General features: G+C 43.0%; 1 protein-coding gene across 1 annotated transcript in view; it reads right to left on the reverse strand.

Annotated features, from left to right (window-relative positions):
* BCKDHB (branched chain keto acid dehydrogenase E1 subunit beta) overlaps positions 1–24003 on the reverse strand; it is a 296116-nt gene that overhangs the window by 221817 nt on the left and 50296 nt on the right. Inside the window, exons 4-6 of the mRNA XM_054023630.1 lie at positions 15578–15711; positions 14644–14799; positions 8898–9006 (exon numbers count right to left, since the gene is read on the reverse strand). Coding sequence (XP_053879605.1) covers positions 8898–9006; positions 14644–14799; positions 15578–15711 — 399 coding nt within the window. The remainder of the gene's footprint in view (positions 1–8897; positions 9007–14643; positions 14800–15577; positions 15712–24003) is intronic.

Genomic DNA, 24003 nt, shown 5'->3' on the forward strand with positions numbered 1-24003 from the left:
CCCCCGAGCTGGGGCTGGGAAGGAGCAGGGTCTCTCTCTCTCCCCCACCACAGCAGCCACAGAGCTGGGAAGGAGGGCTGTCTCTCCCTGGTAGCCGCAGCCCTAGAGCTAGGGAAAGTTGACTCTTTCGCTGGCCTCCACAGCCCTGCACGTCCCAAATTCCCCCTCTTCTCACCCCACTGCTCCTTCCCACCTACCACCTATTCCCCCATCTCACCTCACCTTACAAGTACATCTTCTCCAGGGTCCCGGCACTTAATTAGTAGAGCCATGCCTGCGCGGCTCCACTAATTAGGTGGGTGGCCCTTCATTCTCTCGTGTGTGGCCACCCAGGTGCACACCTTAGAGGGAACTATCCACGAACCACCTGAATGGAGCTTGTGGACCACAGCTTGGGAACCTCTGACATAGACGAAGCAGTTGCAGCAAATTACAAACATATTTATCAATGGGACAGAAAATTCAACTACAGCTGCTGTCTCCTACAACAAAAGTTGTCAGCCAGTACATTCGGAAACCTCTCCCCATTCATTAAATAGAAAAGATGGTCAAGAGCAACACATTAGGACTCTACCACTTGTATACTTTAAAAAAAGCAAAATAAATTTTTACTTTTCAGACCCTTCCTTAGGATTAATTTACAGCCCTGGTTAAAACAAATGACATCTTATAGGGGCAATTAAAGATCTTGATATAGCAGCATTTTACAAAAGGGGTTTTGAGATTTCCTCTAACTAATGTGCAATCTGGAACCTATGCTTGTTGATAAGCAAAGGGCTTAGTAGGGTACCGAGCAGCTGCAGCATTTCCAGGTTGCCACAGATATCCAGATTGCACACAGGAAAGAAAGTGTGTTCTTTTATTTAAGATGCATCCATCATAAACTCTCCATATCTCTGTCATCTTGAGGTTTGACTACTGCATTGTGCTCTACATAGGGGTATGGCTTTAAACCACCTGAATGCAGCAGACCATTTTTTATGAGGTGTTTAATGCAGGGAGTTCATTATACCTCTGTTCCATGGCTTTGACAGACCCCCAGGTGAAGTTTAAGGGATTGGTTTTGTCCTAAATCATTTGGGTCCCAGTTTTCTGAGGCTTGTCCCTATGCTTGTATGTTACCAGGACCGTTGACCATGTGAGGTGTGCGAGTTAGTTTGTCCCTCCTTGTATAAATTGGAAGAGGATGGTGGCAAGACATTCTCAGCAAGGTGTCCTTCACTTTGGAATTTGCTTCACCCCTTGGTTCATCACAGTATGGATCTGGTGACCACCAGGGCACAATGCAAACCCCATGTTTTCCCAAGATTTTTGGGGAATGGCTGATTATGGCAAGATATAAGACCTGTATTTTTGCTTGTATTTTCTAGGGGCAAAAACCTCATTTGGGCATCCACTTTTAATACTGTAATTAAAGCACTTTCACATAAAATCTGTATTATGCCCAGAGTCTGAAATAAATACAGTTAATACATTTGTATACAAAAATACAGGGAAGATATTCATTTTGGTTGGTTATTTGAGGAAATATTTTACAGTATTCTTGGAAACAAAACAAGCAAGTCCCTAAGCAGTGTGCTAGATGCATGCCCAGTTTCTTCCATTATGCTTCACCCTAGAGACCATCTTATTTCTCAAAACATTTCAAGAGACGTCCTATTAAATTCAGTGCTTTTCTGCACAACACCAGATCCAAAATTGTTACCATCCAACAGATGGGAATTGATGAAGTAGCTTTGATGATGAAGATTGTATTTCACTGTGATCGTTATACAAAAACAAAAAAGTTTAACACCTAATTCTCCTACTAAAAAGAGAAACTGGTATATAACTGAACAGAGTTGCTGATAGAACTGCAGCTACTAAAAGATCAGGGTTAATAAGAGGCATAGCATATGTCTCTTTTTAATGAGAAGTCTCTTCTACAGCACACATGGGGCAATGATTTTTTTTTCCCCCTTGATGTCTTCTTTATCTAGTTGTGCTCTTTTTCAAAGTGAATTTCAGTACTGATGCAAAGTCACAGAACTTGCAAACCACAGCATTCCGCCAATGTGCTTCAAACTTGACCAAAATAGATCATTTCTAAGGGAGGCAGAGGAATGTCAAATCTTTGGGTTCCAGAAATCAGGCTGCTCTAAATACAGCTAACACAAAGATATGCCCCTCCCCCCAAAATGTGTGTCCCACAGCCAGGGATTGCAGGGAGTGCAAAAGTATTTTGGCCATGTCCCCTTTCTCCTGTCAAGTCCCTAATGTGTCTTCTGGTCCAAACCATGGCATAAGCCTAGGTACAATAGTTTTCACTGCCTGAGGATGCTCCTATAACAATGAAGCACTTTGCACAGCAAGAGTGGCTAAAGCAGACTTAAACAGATCTAGCCCAAAGATTCTCTCTCTCTTTAATAGCTACATTATCAGCCAGATGAGCTGAATAAGTGGTAGCCTCTTCATGGAGATTTCAGCATATTATTTTCGACCAGAACTATGTTCCACAAGAAAATGTCTTACAGCTTTCATGCTAAGAAAAATCTCCAAACCCTCCTTCTTCTGCCTCTCCTTGTTCAGATAAGAAGAGAGTGTTCCTTGAATGTAGTATGAGCTCTCCACTCCATTTGGATACAACTGAACATTACAGATCCTCACACACTTTGTATTCGATACTGACAATCCAAGCAGAGACAAAAACCTACCAGATCAGTGGTCCCCAACCGCCAGACGACAAGCCACTGAGGACGGTGGCGGCGGACGAGCATCTGCCGAAATGCCGCCGACAAACGGCAACTTCAATAGGCGTCGCCGCCAAAATGCTGCCGATTTTCGGCGGCATTTCCTCTGATGACGCTGCTTGTCAGCGGCATTTCGGCAGATGTGCCAGGGGACAGCCAATGTGAATGATATTGCACTCTTTTGTAGGCGAAGGTCTGGGTCCACACTATTAAGTTAGGTCGAAGTAAGTTGCCTTGTATTGACTTGTGCATGTGTCTACACTCAAATTTGTTTCCAGCAGATTTAAGTACGCCATTGAGGCAACACTAAAACCACCTCCCTAAATGGCATTGAGCCATAATCAACCTACGCAATGCAATTGTAGCCACTGCGTGACCTATGTCAACCCTAAACAGTCCTCCAGCGATGCCTGCCTGACTGCTCTGGTCACAATTGTAAACTCCACTGCCCAGGGTCACAGAGATTGGAAGCCACTATTCCCCTTAAAACACCCCACATATTTCAGAAATGCCTTTTCCTGTTGGTCCAACTTGGCAAGCACAAGATGGCGCCTGCCTCATCCCAAATCAACATGACAAGTATCAACATATCATTGTTACACTCATATGAGAAGAGATAGCAGTACAACAAACTGGAGGGGGGGTAGTTTATGTACACTGGGATGTCCCTGGTGTCCTCCTGAGAGATTCCAATTAAACTTCCATGGAGATACTCTGCAATACTCTCCAGAAGGTTTCAAGGGATGATTTCTTCCTCCACAGCAGGACATCTTCCCACTCCACTCCACGATAAGTTCGACTGGCACCACTGCAGTAAACAGGCTAGCAGCGTACAGGTCAGGGCAATTTCGGGACACCTAGGGTAGCTGTGCTCTCTGTGCTTCTGTTACCCTCAGGAGTAAGATAGCCACTAAAATCACTGCCAACTGTGGAAAATAGTACCAATATTCAGTGCCATTACCCTACACTCGCACCCCTGGAAATAGGGACCGAAATTTTACTGTTTCACACAACCAAATGCCCTCCTTCTCACCCTGCCTCTTAACATTCACCATGGCTGGGACTGGAGAGCGGTGCCATTCAGAGACACTCTAAAGTTGATGTGTCAATAAGCATGTCTTGTTAAAAAAAGTGTATGGAATAAGGGGAACTTTGAAAATTATCTTTCACTTTCCATTGTGCCTGTATATCTAATGATACAGCTGTCTGTTTTATGCATAGCTGCTGCTGTTGTGATCTTGAGGGATTTTTCCCTCCACACCGGCAGAACACCTGACCCTGAGGAGGAAGAGAAAGAAGACGACGAGGGAGGACATGTTCAGTGAGATCCTGAAAACCAGTGTTGCAATGAATGGCAAACAAAGGCCCTACTTGGTCAACATGGCAGACAGCATGTAGAGGGACAGAGAGGACCAGAGAAAATGGAGAAAGATCCAGGAAATCCAAGCACGGACTCACCACCCTTTGCAGTCCCTAGAGAACTCCACGATGGCAGCTCCCTGCATTCCCCAACATTCCATCTGGCACCAAGGGTCGCATTCCTACTCCTACCACTCCACACTGGCGACAGTAAGGACAATCACAGCTTCACATACGCTATCCTGTGAGGTAAAAACTCTTAAGCAAAGTAAAAAGATCAGAGTACTTGTGGCACCTTAGAGACTAACTTAAGCAAAGTAAGCAGTCATGGGATAAGAGGGAAGGTCCTTTCATGGATCAGTAACTGATTAAAAGATGGTGAACAATGGGTAGGAATAAATGGTCAGTTTTCACAATGGAGAGTGGTAAATAGTGGGGTCCCCCAAAGATCTGTACTGGGACTAGTGCTGTTTAACATATTCATAAATGATCTAGAAAAGGAGGTGAACACGAAGGTGGCAAAATCTACAGATGATACAAAGTTACTCAAGATAGTTCAAAACTGACGGCAAAGAGTTACAAAGGGATCGCATTAAACTGGGTGACTAGGCAACAGAATGGCAGATGAAATTAAATGTTGGTAAGTGCAAAGTAATGCACATTGGAAAAAATAATCCCAACTGTACATAAAAAATGATGGGGATGTAAATTAGCTTTTACACTTAAGAAAAAGATCTTGAAATCATTGTGGATAGTTCTCTGAAAACTTCCACTCAATGTGCAGTCAAAAAAGCTAACAATGTTAGAATCCTTAGGAAAAGGGATAGATAATAAGACAAAATATCTTAACACCACTATATAAATCAATGGTATGCCCACACCTTGAATACTGCATGCAGTTCTGGTCGCCCCATCTCAAAAAAAGATATATTAGAATTGAAAAAGGTGCAGAGAAGGACAACAAAAATAATTAGGGGTATAGAACATCTTGCATATGAGGAAAGATTAGAAAGACTAGGACTGTTCATCTTAGAAGAGAGTCAACTAAGGGGGATATGATGGAGGTCTATAAAATTATGAATGGTGTAGAGAAAGTAAATAGAGAAGTGTTATTTCCCCCTTCACAAAACGTAAGAACTAGGTGTCACCAGATGAAATTAATCGACAGCAGGTTTAAAAACAAACAAAAGGAAGTACTTCTTCACACAACACAGCCAACCTGAGGAACACACTGCTATGGGATGTTATGAAAACAAAGCATAACTGAGTTCCAAAAAATAATTCAATAAGTTCTTGATGGACAATGGCTATTACCCAAGATGGTCAGGGATGCAACCTCATGCTCCAGATATCCCTAAAAGTCTGACTGCCAGAAGCTGAGGCTGGACGACAAGGGATGGATCACTCAAAATTGCTCTATTCTGTTCATTCCCTCTGAAGCACCTGGCTCTGGTCGCTATCAGAAGACAGGATAGTGGGCTAGATGGCCCATTGATCTGAACCAGTACGGCTGTTCTTACATACTGCGGAATGCATAGCAGTACCCAAAGCACCGAGTACTTGTGAGTGTACAGCACCATAGAACTCACAAGTACAAGAAAACACCCAGTTGGATGTGTAAACATACAGCACACACTGAATAATTCATAGTTTCAGTGAAATGCAGTGTAATGATGATAAATGCACAACAAGCAACAAAAAAGGCATAGGTTCACTAAAAGACAGTGTTATACACCTCTACCTCGATATAATGCTGTCCTCGGGAGCCAAAAAATCTTACCGCGTTATAGGTGAAACTGCGTTATATCGAACTTGCTTTGATCCACCGGAGTGCGCAACTCCGCCCCCACAGAGCACTGCTTTACCGCGTTGTATCTGAATTCGTGTTAGATCAGGTCGTGTTATATCGGGGTAGAGGTGTATGTATAAATGTACACCAAGCACTACATAGTTCCTAACAGCCCACAAACCTTCAGGGTACAAGTACAGCCAAGCATACGACATTAATGCAGCTGACCGTTAAATTATGCTTACAAACTCTCCCTCAACTACATAACTCCACTTTGTGCTCCATCTCCACCCTCAACCCCAGCAGCAGCTTTTACCTCACAGGTATTATGCAGGACACAACAAGCAACTATAATAATTGGATCTCAATGAGAAAAATATCCCAATCTCATGAGTAAAAATTTCAATACCACCAATGATAATCTGCCAATCAGGAAAGAATCACAGAATCATAGAAGATTAGGGTTGGAAGAGACCTCAGGAGGTAATCTAGTCCAACGCCCTGCTCAAAGCAGGACCAACACCAACTAAATCATCCCAGCCAGGGCTTTGTCAAGCCAGGCCTTAAAAACCTCTAAGAATGGAGATTCCACCATCTCCCTAGGTAAACCATTCTAATGCTTCACCACCCTCCTAGTGCTTCATCACCCTCCTAGTGAAATAGTTTTTCCTAATATCCAACCTAGACCTCCCCCACCGCAACTTGAAACCATTGCTCCTTGTTCTGTCATCTGCCACCACTGAGAACAGCTGAGCTCCATCCTCTTTGGAACCCCCCTTCAGGTAGTTGAAGGCTGCTATCAAATCCCCCCCTCACACTTCTCTTCTGCAGACTAAACAAGCCCAGGTCCCTCAGCCTCTTCTCGTAAGTCATGTACCCCAGCCCCCTGACCATTTCCGTTGCCCTCCGCTGGACTCTCTCCAATTTGTCCACATCCTTTCTGTAATGGGGGGGGACCAAAACTGGATACAATACTCCAGATGTGGCCTCACCAGTGCCGGGAATAATCACTTCCCTCGATCTGCTAGCAATGCTCCTACTAATGCAGTCCAATATGCTGTTAGCCTTCTTGGCAACAAGGGCACACTGCTGACTCATATCCAGCTTCTCATCCACTGTAATCCCCAGGTCCTTTTCTACAGAATTTCTGCTTAGCCAGTCAATCCCCAGCCTTTAGCGGTGCATGGGATTCTTCCGTCCTAAGTGAAGTACTCTGCACTTGTCCTTGTTGAACCTCATCAGATTTCTTTTGGCCCAATCCTCCAATTTGTCTAGGTCACTCTGGACTCTATCCCTACCCTCCAGCGTATCTACCTCTCCCCCCCAGCTTAGTGTCATCTGCAAATGTCCCTGCTTAAAACTTTCTGAATAGTCCTTTGTTCTTAAAAATGCAAGCATCATGCACCTTCCCTGGCTAGCCAACACTGATATTGGTGAAGTGTCCCCAAGTGTCCACCAACACTTGAATCGTTGTAGAAAAGTGGCCCTTTCTGTTGACGTACTCTGTGGTAGGTGAGTGCCAAAATAGGGATGGGTGTGCTATAGCCCCACTGCAGTTCAGAACTCCATTACTGCAAATCCATCCATTACGTCCTGCTCGTCGCTGAGAGTCACAATCCTGCGTACCTCTTCCTGCTTGTGCTGCTAAGAGGAACAGGGCCAGGTTCCTGCATGCCTGGCTGTGCTGGAGCCACTACAGGAGTGAAGAAGGCCCAACAGAATAAAGAAGCAGAACGTGAAGCCACTATGCTTCTTTCTCCCACAGCACCTCAGAATAAATCCTCTGATTCTGTGCCATTGCTTTCCAGCAGTTGGGATCAATGCATTTACGAGGGACAATAAAAGGTGGTTGCCACATCTGCCCTGTGATTAGGGGAATGACCACAGGACAGAGGCAGTAGCAATTTAAAATCTTCCCTCAGCTGCACTGACATCATCTTTCACACAGAACTGATGGCTCTGGTCCCTGCCTGAATTCACTAGATCCCTCTCTGCTGTAGTGGCCCCACAGGAGAGCCCGGCAATGATTCTCAGTTCAGCAGCACAGCAGGGAGCAGAAAGAGAAACACACCAACCAGTGAGCTCATATAATTTTCCATGAACCACATCAAGAGCAACTTCTAACCTCTACCACTGTTCTTCCTCTTCTGCAAACTGATCCAGCTCCCAAGAGCAGCAAAACAGCTCAAAAGATGAACAGCTAAGGAAGGGTAGGAACTGAGCCATAAAGATGGTATTAAATAAAGGTAAAAGCCTAGGAGTATCAAAACCTTGGTCCCCCTCCAGACATTATGTGAGCTAGGATGTAATCTACAGTACATTTGTGATAAATGATGTTCTCAGAAATTCTCAGAGCAAAAAAAGATAATACCCCTGAAAGGCAGTTTCTGGTAAAGAAAAATGAAATGGACATAATTTATATTTCAAAACACACCTGAAGACTGTCTACCTGAAAATCAGCAGGTGGCTATGATGTACACTCCAACTGCCTTTACTTTAGCCAGGACAGTTCCTCAGTCCAGCGTCTTTCTGTTACAAGGCTGGTTTCTGTTTGTCTCATATATGTATTGGAAGGCATAATTATATTATTTTTAACAAGACCCCTTCCCTAATCATAAAGAGTAATTCCCACTGGTCTCTTTTGACTCTTCATGTTTTTACTGGTCAATTCTTCATTCCAATATGAATACAAAACTTTTACGGACTTTGGAATCAGGACTTCACGACTTATGATTTACAAATACTGAAGTCAGTGGGAGTTGGATCAGGTGCTTAATATGGATTTGGGTACTTAACTTTGACACCCATATTTTAAAATCTTGGCCAATTTTTGAACAGCTTCTCTAAAACACACATTAAATAATTAAACACATAAAAAAAAGAGACAAATAAATATAAAGATGGATCCCAGAATGTAAAATGCATCAATTTATATTGAGTACACACTTACACACACACACACACACACACACGTAAATTACATTTTATTGGAGCACACTACATACAAGAAACATTTTTACCTGCTGCTCTGTAAAGTATTTTAGGTTCAAAGAATATGCAGGGGTTTTTATCTTCTATGCACGATAGTAATAGTCCTTTGGCCTGAAGAGGACTTCTTGGAATAACAACCTGTAAAAATTATTTATAAAAACTGATTAAAAATATAATTCAGCTATTTAAGGATTAGATACAGATATAATATTAGGTTAGCAGGCCACTCGAGTTTACACAAATACTTACATAAAATCCGCTAAGGTCAGGCTTTACCAAATCATTGTTTAAAGATTAAAAACAGCTCAGAATGTTTTTCCTTTTCTACACTGGGTTAAGTTGTGCCGCTTCCTAGTTTAAAAAACTGACTAGAAGAGACTAATGATGAATATCAGGAGCAAGCAAAGCACGAAAAACAAAACCGGGATTTTCATCTGAACATTTGCTGAACCATCACTAGCTGTTGGAAACGCTACCTGTTGCTATATATGTGTTGCACTCTATCTTGTTTCATTTTTTCTAAAAGTGCAGCTATTGCTATTAACAATAAAAAAAAAAATCTTTGTTTATGCCTGATTTAGCAAAGCACTTATACGCGTGCTTAAATCCATCCCTCATCAACATCATCAGTGTGGCAAAATTTAAGCACAAGCTTGGGGGTTTTGCTGAATCAGGGCCTATATTTAGGAGGCTTATTTTAAGTTTAACAGTAATTACAACTGAAAGGTTTTCTCTATTCTTAAATGCTACTACAGTGACCATTTCTAAATAATGTGGAAATTCCTATCTGCTACAAGACTCTTTCTTAAAAAAAAAATTGTTAATCCTTGTAAGGCTGCAACATTTATACCACAAATACAGTATGTTCAATATTTAGACTTTAAAGAGATAGACTTTAATGCACAATACTGAAAACCTTTACTAGTATTCTTGATATGTACCATACTCAAAAGTGATACCACGCAAATCAGTGAAATTTACATAATCTCACCGTTTAGCAGAAATGATTTCACTTAATGTCAAATAAGAGCAATTGCTTTGCTTTAAGTAATGAGTAGTCAATCAGGATGAAAATTATTTAAAGTATGCTAACACGGGTAGTAAAATCAAATTATGTTACTTAAAAGTGCTTTTTTGGTTCTTGAAAGTATTATCTTCCCCTCAAAATAGACCTGGAACAGTCCTCCTCTCTGCAGTGGGTCAGACATTGAGGAATTCTGCTCACATAAGGTAGTTTGGATTGTCCAGTTGGCACTTGTGCTATCATGGGAGCTCTCTTATCATTTACTTGAGAGGGGAAAACCAGAAACGGTGAAAGTCCAACAACTTTTATTAGAGTAAAACTTTATTTCACTGTAAGATAAAGGAATGACATTTGCAATCAGCAAGGTGTTTTCCTCAGAGAACAGTGTTTCAAAACAAAACAAAGGGTTAATGCAATCAAGAAGTAAACAGAAAAATCCTCCAGGATGAGGTTCAACCACATCCTATAACCTCTACCATCCTAAAGGCATTATTCCCTTTTCTGACTCCCAACCACTCATTCTTATAGCCCTTTCTCTAAATATCCATGCAAGGGTAGCAAGAGCTGAGTACATTTCATGTACCATACGCTTTGGCTCTCACACTTGAAGAAATATGGTATAGAAACCAATATCAATACTGGATAGTCTACTAACATGTATGGCTAGTTTTTTTTAAATTAGGCAGGTGCAGTTACCCAACTACACATAGGTGTGCACATACCCAATGTTCGCACGCACACAAGCCATTTATTTGTATATGCACATAACCAATTAGATACCTACCACACAAGGCTATCTGTATACACAGACAATTGATTCACAAGTTCATTCTGGTATCTGGATGCATACATTAGATATGTGCAACTGCAGTTCTGCAACTCATGTACCTAACCTTGAAGATCTGGTCCTCACGCAATTACAGCAATATAGTGCTATGTTGAAATGGAAGGAGCTTTGATACCCAAATCTAGACTGACGGAAAAGGGAAAAGAAATGAAGTAGGAAGAGAGAGGAAGAAAATTACACTAAGATTATAACATTCTAATATTCACTTCTGATGGCTGACTCTTTCAGCTGGAAGTATGGAGGCTGTGACACTAGTTTAATTTGCACTGTAATGGGAAGTAAAATTCTGTCCAATGCAGTGAATCAAGGATCTCAGAGTTTATCCAGAATACAGATTTAGACACAGTTGCACAATCTAGTAACTTTAATTACAGCAAATTTAAATATTTTCATGTGATAATTGATCCATTACTAAAATTTAACAAAGCAAAGCAATTGAAACAGGGTCTGACGGGGGGAGTATTGGGCAACCTTAATTATAGATAGTGCTATCAGCTCTACCTATAATAATTTGCATATAATCATTAACTTAAATTTTTAAAAAATTGTGTATGGATTTAGTGCTGGTGAAATGTCTTCGAGTAACAATTTAAGACTGTTAACATCTCAAAAATGCAAATTCTGCCTTAACTCTGAACTTAATGCAATTTTTTAAGCATTAACAGATATTGTTGGGATGTCAGAAGAGTGGGTTGACTCCTGCTCAAGGTTCTTAAATTTATTATAATGTGGTAACTTTTCACTCAAAGTTTTTCTAGACGACAAGAGCATTATCTGCCCCTCTCCAATGAGCTTGAAGATCTCTGTGATCAAGTGACTGAAATTCACATCAGCTTTTCAAGTTTATCCTGAACATTAAGCTGCTGCAAATTTGCATCTGATTGTTTTTAATGAATTATATAAAAAGTAGAAATTTAAAATAAATTTAATTTGCTTTAAGGGAATTTGCCAGCAGAGCATCTGAAACTAACGCAAATAATGTGCTCTGATAAGTTTATGATGATACAGTGTTCCCTATTTAAATGTGCAGTAATCATTTAAACACAGTTCTAAAATGCAGTAGGACCCACGCCACATGTTTTTGCTGCTATTCAAGAAGGGCAGGTTGTCAGTTCATACAGGGGAAAAAGCAAAGAAAACATGCTATAACTATAATAGGGAGTCCTGTTTTAACTCTCGTAGATACTCTGAATAAATACAAGGATCCCTATAATTATTACACTGTACCATTGTTAATTTTCTGTCTACAATGGGAAGAAAAAAAAGACATGGAACTCAGTAGAACCGCACTTCACAGTTTTGTTTAAACATGATCACTTCTGTTCTGTACAGAGAACCTTAAGCCACTATGGAAAGTCAGGGTATGCTACTGGGTCATTTACTTCAAGGGTGTTCTTTTGCATGGTAAGTGGGCAAGTATTACTCTGCTTTGCAAAAGATATTAAATGTTTCACTCCCTAATGTGAAGAAAATCTATAGGTTAACTAGATATAATTGTGACGTTGTGCAGTCTATATGGTTTTATAAAAATATAAGTGAATATAATGTAACTGAGATATGCTTCATGCAAAAGGTCTCTTGTAAGGTATCATTACAAAGCTCATAATCTACTGAGTGTGATCATCCTATTTGTAGAAATGTACCACTCTTGTATCTAAAACTAGAAATATAAAACATAACTCTGAGGGCCTATTGTAATTATGTAAAGTGTGGGCCATCAAGGATGGTTTGGAATCTTGATGACTCCCATTGTCTTCAGATGGCTGTATTTACCTGTGAGTCTTCCTGTATGTGTGTGTGCTGGCAAGTGAGTAATGAAGTCTTGCAGTGACATGTGATCATGTCACCTGAACTGGAATCCATCTTTAACCTGGTGCTTTTCCAGTGAGGCGGGGCGGGGAACCCAGAGGGACAAAGGGTTCCCGCCTTATGCAAAAGATATATAAAGGGATGGAAGAGAACAAAAGAGAGAGAGGAGCCATCACGAAGAATCCCCTAGCTATCACCTGAGCTGCAACAAAAGCTGTACCAGGGGAAAGAATTGTGCCCTGGCCTGGAAGGTGTCCAGTCTGAGAAAAAACTTACTGAAGCATCTCTGAGGGTGAGATTATCTGTATTCAGTTTGATTAGGCATAGATTTGCGCATTTTATTTTATTTTGCTTGGTGACTTACTTTGTTCTGTCTGTTACTACTTGGAACCACTTAAATCCTACTGTCTGTATTTAATAAAATCACTTTTTATTTAGTAATTTACTCAGAGTATGTATTAATACCTGGGGGAGCAAACAGCTGTGCATATCTCTCTATCAGTGTTATAGAGGGTGAACAATTTATGAGTTTGCCCTGCATAAGCTTTATGGACACCTTGCTGATTTTCTTCCCCTGACTTCCTAAGGTGTCCATATTCTCCCTATTGGAAGTTAAAATACTGTATTCATCTTTGGTACTGCATTCTTTTTGGAATAGTTATCTTAACCTGATGCTTGTATTGCAGTTTGTCTTTTGTTCAGTGTTACGATTCTGTTAATTCCCCAGATCTGTGCTAACAGAGAAATTTCTCTCACCAACATATGCAATGCTTCATTCACCCTAGCAACAAAACAAAACAAAAATCAATCCCCAGCTCCTTGTGTCAGTCATGAAATAATAAGAATCTAACGGTCATAAAGCACCTGAGTCTCTTCCTCATACATTCCCAATGAAAACTGTTGTAGGGACAGTTCTACATGCTCCTGTTTTGAAGAGGTTTTGTGTCAAATGTAGACCAGAGACATTATTTCTTGATGTCTCTGAGACACTTCTGGGATATCAGAATGAAATCCAATATACAAAAATAAAATGCATTCCCACCCTGAACCAGCTGTATCTAATAAAAGAAAGAATTTTTTTTTTTTTTAGGTGAAGGGAACAAGGGGTGGGGAAGGGTTCCCAGCAAGAAATACTATACCTAATCTGATGCTCATGAGATACAAAAACATGTTGGGATTATCTCTGTACACCAGAGAAAATAAGGAACAGCTGTGATTTTTTTTTAAATGACTTACGAACACCGCTTTTGCTTCAGAAATCTTTCAATTAATCAAGTGAAGAAACACTTCCTCTGTGCTAAGGGCTGGAGGCTGTGTAAGGGTATGAACCTATAGGTAAAAATTAACTCCAGAGAAATGGAGTTAGAAATGGAGATATCCTAGCCCAGCAATATTTATTTGAGTTAGCCCACATTACAGTGTTTATGAAAATATACAACTAGTCAGGTTTCCTCTCTCTTCCACCTCGCATATGTGAATATCACATCACACATTTGGGAAGGGAAGAAAAAGGAAACACACGCGACTTAAAAATTATTTACTTTGCTGTTTCTTCTCTAAAAATATTGCAACCTAAACCTTATTTTAATTAACTATTGTAGTTAAGGACGTACAGATGCATCAAAACTGGGAAATTAAGAGATTCCAAATCTACTATACACTGGCCATAGAGTAGATATTGGTATGTTAAATGTATGCCTTCTGAGTGATATGGTACATTAATACAAGATACCACATATGCTTACTGGGGACAAGTTACGATTACCTGAATGCTGTGCATTCTCAACAATAACATTGAACTTAATGTAGTCTTCAATTAATACACATCTATGTTCATTACCAGATATTTTGTGTGCACGCTTTTCTATGTGTTAATTTTAATTCAGTTTATGATTCAGAAAATTTAAAAAACCTTAACTGCCTTTGTTTTCCTTGTCCCTTTCCTCACTTGCTCCCAGACACACAGGTAGGTTCAAAGGATTAAATTCACCCAAAAAGAGTCTCTGAACCCTGTTTAGTCTCCTTTCCACAGACAGTATTTACTCTCGCTCATACTGTGAATTGTAATAAAGATTAAATATGAAGATTACTGTACCTTTATTCCTGGACAATGAGCAAAAAAAGCTTCTGGACTTTGAGAATGATATAGCGCACCATGACCTACGCAACCCCATGGTGCTCTTATCGTGAGACTTCCACAATTAAAAAGATCTCCAGAGCGATACCGATATTTTGCTGCTTCATTAACAATCTGAAAAAAGAGAATCATAATTTAAAAATCCTTCCTACACATTAGTAATATTCATTCCACTAACACAAGCTAGGTATACTTATACTGCTATACAAGTATACCTAGTATAAAATCCAAATATTCCTGTTTCCACTACCATGTCTTTTGTACCGGACCATCCTGTGTCTAAACTCTGGATGCCTTGCCCTGCAAGCTAAGTTCAACTTTTAGCCTGGACCTGTACGTTTCTGATTAAAGTATATACAAACATTAGTAAGGCTGCGAGTTTGTCACAGAGGTTGCGGAACTCACGGATTTCGTGACTTTCCGCGACCTCCGTGAAATTCCACAACTGCAGCGGCCAGTGTGCCTGACGCCAGAGCCAGCCGTACCAGCCACTGCTGGAGCTGCCCCACAGCCAGTGGCACTGGCTGCTGCTCAGTGGCCTGGTCCCCCCAGCGCAGCAGCAGCCCCAAGGAGGTTGTGGGGAGAACAGAGCAGCACTGGCCCCAGGGCAGCTAAGATTTAGTCATGGGTATTTTTAGTAAAAGTCACAGACAGGTCACAGGCTGTGAATTTTTGTTTATTGCCCATGACCTGTCCATAATTTTTACTAAAAATACCCATGCTTAAATCTTAGCCTTAAACATTAAACATACTCATCACTGTGGACATATTTGCAAAAATCATAATCTAAAACTTGGTTCAGTTGATTATATTTTAATCCACCAGAAAAGCCATTCTCAACAGGCAATTTGTTTCCCTTTACTTCCCTAAACAACCTGTGATAGGTACTAACCTGATCAAATGCTGGAAAAATGTAGTCTGCAAATTGAATTTCTGCAATGGCTGTAGCTCCAGCAACTGCAACTCCAATACCAAATCCAACAATTCCTTGTTCACACAAAGGGGTATTGAAAACTCTGTCTTTACCTATAAAAAAAAAAAGAGCTCCTTTAATACATCCAACTGTAAAAAGAAAACTATTCACCTTTTGTCCCCAGACGTATACAATTTACAATATGCCTAATAGATTGACAAGTACATGGTTCTGTGGATGGCTTGCATACACCTATAATAAGGGTTTACAACTCATTTACAAACATTAATTAAGCCTCACAAATACACCTGTAATGAAGGGAAGTATTATTACCCCCATTCTAGAAAAGAGTAAAACTACAAAAAGGAGAGACCACAGTCTAATTCCTGGTGGACCAAGTAATAGAAACCAAACTCCGAGAATATAAAATTCAAAGCACTGAGTGGAGAACAGGTGCAATGACCAAGTGGTGGTATCGTGCACTGACACGCTGGGCGGAAACAGGCTTCTTATACACTGCATCAAGTTCAAGCTACTGTACTCTGGGATCTTCACGGCTATGACCCTTCCTAACTGGCCACCTTCATCCTCTACTGCATTTCCCTCACCCAATGATGTAAAACTTGACCACTTCTCCCATAACCATCTTTACACGTTCCTGCAAACTGTCCCATGAACAAAACTACTTCCCTAAGCTGATGTAGAAGGCCACTACCCTCTCCTCCTTCAATTCCCTCTTCAATACCCATCATAAAAAAAAAAATTAGTCATCTAGTAAAAGAGAGCACAACAGGGTAGCTAGGTTCTTATGATGACCCACCCTGTTAGCAGCAGTTGCAACTCTGAGCAAGCTAATAGAGAAGCTAGTTAAAGGGCAAATATAAGCTCACCTAGACCCATCGAAATCTGCATTCAGTCCAAGATATGAAGTTGGAACTGCTTTTAATTGCACTGATGGATGATCTCTTCTTGTTAATAGAAATCCTACTGGACCCCTCTGCAGCATTCAGTACTGCTGACCAGACCATACTGCTGTCTCATCTGAGAGATGTGGCACGGGTACAGATAAACACACTAAAGAGGTTTGAGTCCATTCTGGAGGGTGCACCCAACCAATAGCGATCACCACCACTAGACCATTCACTAATGGTTCCACAAGGATCAATTCTCTCTGTCCTTTGCAACATCTACATGTAACCACCAGGTGAACTGATCAGATAACATGGATTCAAGTGCCAGCAGTATGCAGATGACATACAGTTCTACCTATCCCTCACCACATATGACCACACCTCTACCACCAAGATGGCCCAGTATCTGAATGAGATCATTTCATGGATGAAGAACAGTTGGCTGAAACTGAACCCGAGCAAAACGGAGAAGATGCTGGGAGGCAGAGGAAAGCATTTTGAATATTTCACAGAGCAGTCCCCTTTGGTTGAAGGTACACACCCACAATCGGTCAAGTCATTCTGTAGTTTCGGAACACTCCTCAATTCCTCCTGATGCCACGCTCTGACACAAAAGCATATGCAAGTAATGCTTTCTCTCCTCTCAGAGGGGCTAGATGATTCCATCCCATCCTGACAGAGGATACCCTGGCCTCAGTTAGTCTACGTCACCTCTTGGCTAGACTACAGCAATATGATATATTTAATGTATGTAGAGGCACTTCTACAGAACTTGCTACCGTACCTGTCAAAAAAAAGTGTCAAGCTTAGAAAATGTCCGTATTTGCTGAATTCCCACCCCCCCAAAATATGTAAATAAGAGCACAATCAGTTAGGTAAACATACATTTTTAGTATGCAGTTCATTTGCTAGTCATCCATCTTCCTGTTACCAAAAAGACTGAAATCATTACTTTGTGAGATACAATTCTCAGCAAGGATCTCAAAACCAATTTTACATCTGAAAAAGTTAGTGACCCAGCTCAAGAAGAGTTATAGACATAAATCTCTGGACATGCCTCATAACCACGTCTCAGTTATCATCACCCCTTACTTAGCCTTCCAAAATGATTCAATATTATGTCATGAGACCAAAGGCAAAGTGCTGGTAAATATGATGAAGATATTATCATTCCCTTTACCACTATGTCCCCTTCAGTCTTAACACATTGAGATTATACAATATTTCAGCTATGAGGGGGGAAAATGTCTAAACCCATCTAATTTCTTTAATGCGATGTAAGGAAAACACTGCCAAAAATAGCATTTTAAACAAGATACATACCTACAGTTTGATATTATTTTCTTACTTTTTGCTATTTACAGCTTGATCCTAAGAGGCCCTGAACACCCACAGCTCCCACTGAAATGAATGGGAGTCAATTAGGCACCATACCTCAAGATCAAGTACAGCACTGAACAAGTTGCTGGTGTTAAACAAAGATGAAAAGTATAGAATTATGCCCACTAGGAATATGATTAAGACACACTAGTCCTTTAACATAGGTAACTGCCATCAGATGAGAGAGAGACAAGGTGGGTAAGGTAATATCTTTTATTGAGCCAACTTCTGCTGGTGAGACAAGCTTCTGAAGAAGAGCTCTGTGTAAACTCAGATCTGGGAAACTTACTCAGAGTGTCACAGCTAAATAAGAGGTAGGACAGATTTTTTAGGATAAGCAGTTAACATATTTCAAGGGGCCATTCAAGGTGACACAGGGGGAAAAGGAAAGGGCAGGAAAGTCAGCTGGGGCGGGGGGGGGGGGGGGGAGAGGTTGGCAGGATCTGGTATCACTTTGAGTAGGTGGGTCCTTGTCTGTGGGAAACTTGCTTCCGATCATGAACTTGGAGAGACTGGGGGGTTGTTTGAGGGCCAGAAGTGCGGGTTTAGAAAAGATTTCTTTCAAGATGGGGTCCCCAACAAGTATGGGTTCTAATTGTTTGAGGATATACCCTAGGTGTTCCAGTGTGGGATGGTAGGAGATATCTAGGGGTGTGCGGTCAGAGAGGGTTTTATTTCTGTATTGAAGCAGGTTCTCTTGGGATATTTGGGTGGCCCATTCCACAATGCAATCTGCTTCTTAGGTAGGGAGTGTCCTTGTTTGGTGAAGGTGGTTTTAAGTGTGTTAAGGTGTATATCCTGGACTTTCTCCTTGGAGCATATTCTGTGGTATCTGAGTGCCTGGCCGTAAATAACCGATTTCCTAGTGTGTCTGGGGTGATTAATGGACCCATCAAGGTAGGTGTGGTGATCCACAGATTTCTTGTATATATTTGTCTGCAGGGTTTCATTGCTGAAGCTGATTGGGGTGTCTAAGAAGTTGAGGCTGATGTGAGCGGGTTCCAAGGAGAGTTTAGTGGATTGAGGTGTTTGTTGAAGTTGTGGTGGAAATCTATGAGGAAGTTTTAAGTCATCTGTCCAGAAGATGAAAATATTCACATATCTCAGGTATATAATTGATTTTGTGGTGCATTCATCCAGAAATTCTTCTTCAATGTGTCTCATGAAGAGGTTAGCATATTGGGGAGCCATCCTAGTGCCCATGGCTGTTTCCATGGTTTGGACAAAGTGTTTGGTATTGAATGTAAAATTTTTATCGGTGAGGATGAAATGGATGTGTTTGGTGATGTGTTTGGGGTGAGTATCTGAGGGTTGTCCATTGTCTTGTAAATATTTGAAGCAGGTAGAGCTGCCGTCATTGTGAAGGATGATGCTATATAGGGTAATGATGTTCATGATGGTGAGGATGGTTTTCTGAGGGAGATCGTTAATGTTGTGGAGTAAGTTGGGTGTGTCCTGGAGGAAGCTGGCCTGTTATAGAAACCATCCTAAAATCGCTCATCAGACGAGTCCAAATATTCCTTCAGTAAAAATGCTGTGGCCAGATATGACAGGTCTGCCTGGGCTCTCGTTTGTGTATCTTGGAAAGCATGCAGAAGTCCCTGAGGTGGTGTGATATATCCAGAGTACAATCTAGACTGATTAACAACTGTGACACCTCAGCCTTCTTATCTGGGTCCCCTTTCACTGCTTTGCTGCTGTAGCTACCAATCCTGGTCTCCTCTCTCTCAGCCTCCAGCATGTAAATCACTCCCAAATATATTGTGTGAGTGCTGCAGCCAGCCACTCTTGAATTACACGCAGGGTAACAATAGCATATTCCCAGTCCCAGATTTGTCCCCAGAAACGTGTGTCTTGAACTGCCCAGCCTTCTTCTGGACAATACAAGGTCATATAAAGTCCACCATTTTATTAATAGAAATGATAGGAACAAATCCTGTTATGCCAAATGGATTTTCCCAAACTCTTCAATTCAAATAAACTTGTTTTATTGTTTTATCTAAACCAGTGTATTAACTACAAAGAGAGATTTTAAGTGAACACAAGTAAAGAGACATAAAAGCCAGAATTGGTTACAAGAAAAACAAAAGTAAAACACAACTAATGCCTAACTTAAACTAGGATAAATTCAAAACAAGGTCTCGCTCACCACATGTTTCAGCAGTTCTACTGGCTGAACATCTATCAGTCAGGATCCCTCCCCCCAGTCCAACGTTGCTTCCTTTGTTCTTCAGATGTCATAAATGCTGTGGGCAGAGAGAAAGAGAAAGATCATTTGCAGCATCCTCCCCTCCCCTTTCTTTAGCCCTTCTCCAGCTGGGAGCGGGGTGCTAGGCACTGTCCCTGGAAAGGAACTCTATGCTGTTTGTTTGCTAAGATGTAGATTTTCACCCATGACCCAAGTGGCTATTCATTGGCTGAAAAAGGAACATCACCTGCTATTTGATCTTGTTTACACCTGGCTGAGGCATCAGCTTGCCCTTCGTCTTGGAGGAAGAGACAGTTACCTTTTCCGTAACTGGTGTTCTTTGAGATGTGTTGCTCATGTCCATTCCATATTAGGTGTGTGTGCTCGCCACATGCACTGGTGCCGGAAGCTCTTCCCTCAGTAGTATCCATAGGGGACCAGCTCTGGTGCCCCCTGGCGTGGCGCCTGCATGGCATGGTATAAGGGGCGCCGACAGCTCCTCCCACCCTGTTTTCCTTTTTGCCAGAAACTCCAACAGTAGGGAAGAAGGGCGGGTTATAGAATGGACATGAGCAACACATCTTGAAGAACACCAGTTACGGAGAAGGTAACTGCCTTTTCTTCTTCGAGTGCTTGCTCATGCTCATTCCATATTCGGTAACTCCAAAGCAGTACCCCTGGAGGTGGGTAGGAGTTCACGGACCTATTGATTGCAACACAGCTCTGCCAAATCCAACGTCACCTCTGGCCTGCTGAGTGATGGCACAATGCACCGTGAACATGTGGACAGAGGACCACATTGCTGGTCTACAGATGTCCTGGATAGGGATGTGCGCCAGGAAGAGCTCCGAAGATGCCTGTGCTCTCGTCAAGTGGGCTCTGACAATCAGTAGCTTGTAACAGATCCTTATGCACAAAGTGATCCAATTGGATATCCTCTGCGAGGACACCGGAAGGCCCTTCATCCTATCTGCTGTAGCGATAAAAAGTTAAGTTGATTTACGGAAAGGCTTGATACATTCTAAATAAAAAGCCAAGGCCCTTCGGACATTCAGCGCGTGAAGACGCCTCTCTTCACTGGTCTTGTGCGGTTTCAAACGAACACTGGAAGGAAGATGTCCTGGCTCATATGGAAGGTGGCTACCACCTTCGGCAGGTAACTCGAATGGAGCCGCAGCTGATCCTTGTCTTTGTAGAAGACAGCGTATGGCGGTTCTGAGGTCAAGGCTTTAATTTCAGAGACCCGTCTTGCCGACGTCACCGCCACCAGGAAAGCGACCTTCCATGACAGGTGGGAAAAGGAGCAGGAACCCAGCGAGTCAAAGGGTGGGCACGTGAGCCTAGAGAGGACCAAGCTAAGATCCCAATGCAGGACAGGAGTCCATATCTGCGGGAAGAGTCTCTTGAGCCCTCTCAAGAATCTGACCGACATGTCATGGGAAAACACAGTCTGTCCTTGGATCGGTGGGTGAAAAGCAGAGATGGCCACGAGATGCACTCTAATGCAAGTGTATGCTCAGACCTTGCCAAGAGCAAAACCAGTGGCATTTCCTGTTCTGTTTAGTAGAAAACAAGTCCACTTGGGGAGTTCCCCACCTTTGGAAGATCATGCAGGCTACCTCTAGATGGAGTGACCACTTGTCGTGAGAGGAGAAGTCCCTGCTGAGCTGGTCCGCCAGCGTATTCTTGACACCGGGAAGGTGACAAGCTTCCAGGGGGATTTCGTGGCTGATGCAGAAGTCCCATAGATGGAGCGCCTCTTGACAGAGAGCTGTTGAGCACGTTCCCCCTTGCCTCTTGATGTAGAGCATCAAGGCTGTGTTGTCTTGCCCGACAGGTGGGGCAGGAAGACTCCGCATACCAGCCGGACTGCTTGGAGCTCTTTGATGTTTACGTGCAACTTTGACTCCTCTGGGGACCACATTCCCTGTTCTTGAGGTCGCCGAGGTGCGCACCCCAACTAAGATCTGAGGTGTCCGACACCAACTCAATGGAGTGAGGGTGGTTGTCAAACAGAACCCCCTCCAGGACTGTCCCGCAGTTGGTCCACCATTGTAGCGAGGTTAGTATCGCCAAGGAATGGTAATGATCTTTTCCATGGGGTCCCAGGACTGGGAATAGACCGTTCCCAGCCATTGTTGCAGGGAACGCATCTGGAGCCTCGCATGGCGGACCACATAAGTGCATGCTGCCATGTGACCCAGCTTGTGCAGACAGACCCTGGCTGTGGTCAAAGGGAACACTGAGACTTCCATGATGAGGTTCATCAACACATGGAACCTGTCCAGCAGCAGGAACACCCTGCTACAGGTCGAGTCAAGGACCGCTCTGATGAACTCTGTCCTCTGCACCAGCACTAATGTTGACTTTTTGTCGCTCACCAGTAGGCCTAGAGAGCAGCACGTGGCTTGAACAGGGCAACATCCCTTTGGACTTGACACCTGGAGCTGCCTTTGACAAGCCAGTCGTCGAGGTACAGGTAGATCTGGATACCCAAGCGCCCGAGATAAACTGCTACCACCAACATGCACTTGGTAAACACTCTCGGTGCTGTTGCCAGGCCGAACAGGAGGACCGCAAACTGGTAGTGGTGGGGCCCCACCATAAGCTGGAGGAAGCATCTATGTCTTTGAAAGATCACTATGTGGAAGTATGCATCCTTCAGGTCGAGGGAAGCATGCCAGCCTCCCAGATCCAGGGAGGGAATAGAAGCCAGGGAAACCATGCTGAACTTTTAACTTCTTTAGGTATTTGTTGTGGTCTTGCAGATCCAGGATGGGCTGTAGAATGCCCTTGGCTTTTGGGATTTAAAAGTACAGGGAATAGAACCCCTCGTTCCTGTATTCGAGAGGAACTTCCTCCACCGCACGCAGCTGTAGCATCCCCTTTACCTCCTGCGCAAGGAGATTCTTGTGAAAGGGGTCCCTGAAGAGGGATGGGGAAGGTGGGTGGGAAGGTGGGTAGAAAGGAACTGTAGGATATAACTCTGCTCCACTGTACTGAGGACCCATCAGTCATAGCGGTCCAAGCAGGGAGAAAAAGGGAAAGGCAGTTGGAGAACACTGGGACAGATGGATCTGGGGAATAGTCTGGTAGGTCGCCCCTGGGAGTACCCTCAAAATGAGGGTTTGGCCCTTTGCTTGGCACTGGTTAAGCCTGACTGTGGAGAGGGTGGATGCGGGTGGCTGCAGACCTTGGCTCATTTGTGGGGCTGGTCCTGCTGAGGCAGACTCCCCTCGCCCTGTGGCTGCTGCAGTTTGAACTGCTTACACGCCGGAGCTGGGATGTAAAGACCCAGATACCGGGGCTTGTCCCGTGGTCGGGGAGCCTTGCTCCATGCTGAAGGTATAAATGGAGCAGTCGGTACCGGGTGACCACGACCAGGTAGAGCGGTGGCTCTTGTCCGACTGGTGCCAGTCACTGAGTCCCGAAGCCGACCTGTCCGAGCGAGCAAGATGGGCATCTTGGATTGGATCTCTGGGACCGACAGATCTGCATTGGAGACCCGGCGATCCATGCCTCATGCGACTCGAACGGGACCGGGAACTATTACGGGCCGGTTGCTGGGAGGATCTTCCCGAGTAGGGTGACCTACTGCTAGGATATGGGCAATGAAGGCCCGGAGATCTGCGATCTCTGATCCTCAATCGGTCCTGTGACTGATACCGGACCCTAGAAGGCAGTCGGGGCCAGCCCGGAAGTTCTTGCCAGGTGGCGCATGCCTCAGAGGGTCTGCGCCAATCTACTGGTGAGATACGCCTCGAGTCCCTTGATCAGTGCCCTCTGTGCAGCGACCGAAGAGGGCTCCGCTGAGCCTGCCTCTCTAGTCCTGAGGCGTGACACCTTCGGACAGGCAAGAGATGGCAGGACATCCCTCTTGATGGGGAACGGTGCTGCTGAGGCGGGGGTGGGGGGACCACACAGGT

The sequence above is a fragment of the Malaclemys terrapin genome, chromosome 3 (genome assembly GCF_027887155.1).
Source record: "Malaclemys terrapin pileata isolate rMalTer1 chromosome 3, rMalTer1.hap1, whole genome shotgun sequence".
Taxonomy (NCBI): domain Eukaryota; kingdom Metazoa; phylum Chordata; order Testudines; family Emydidae; genus Malaclemys; species Malaclemys terrapin.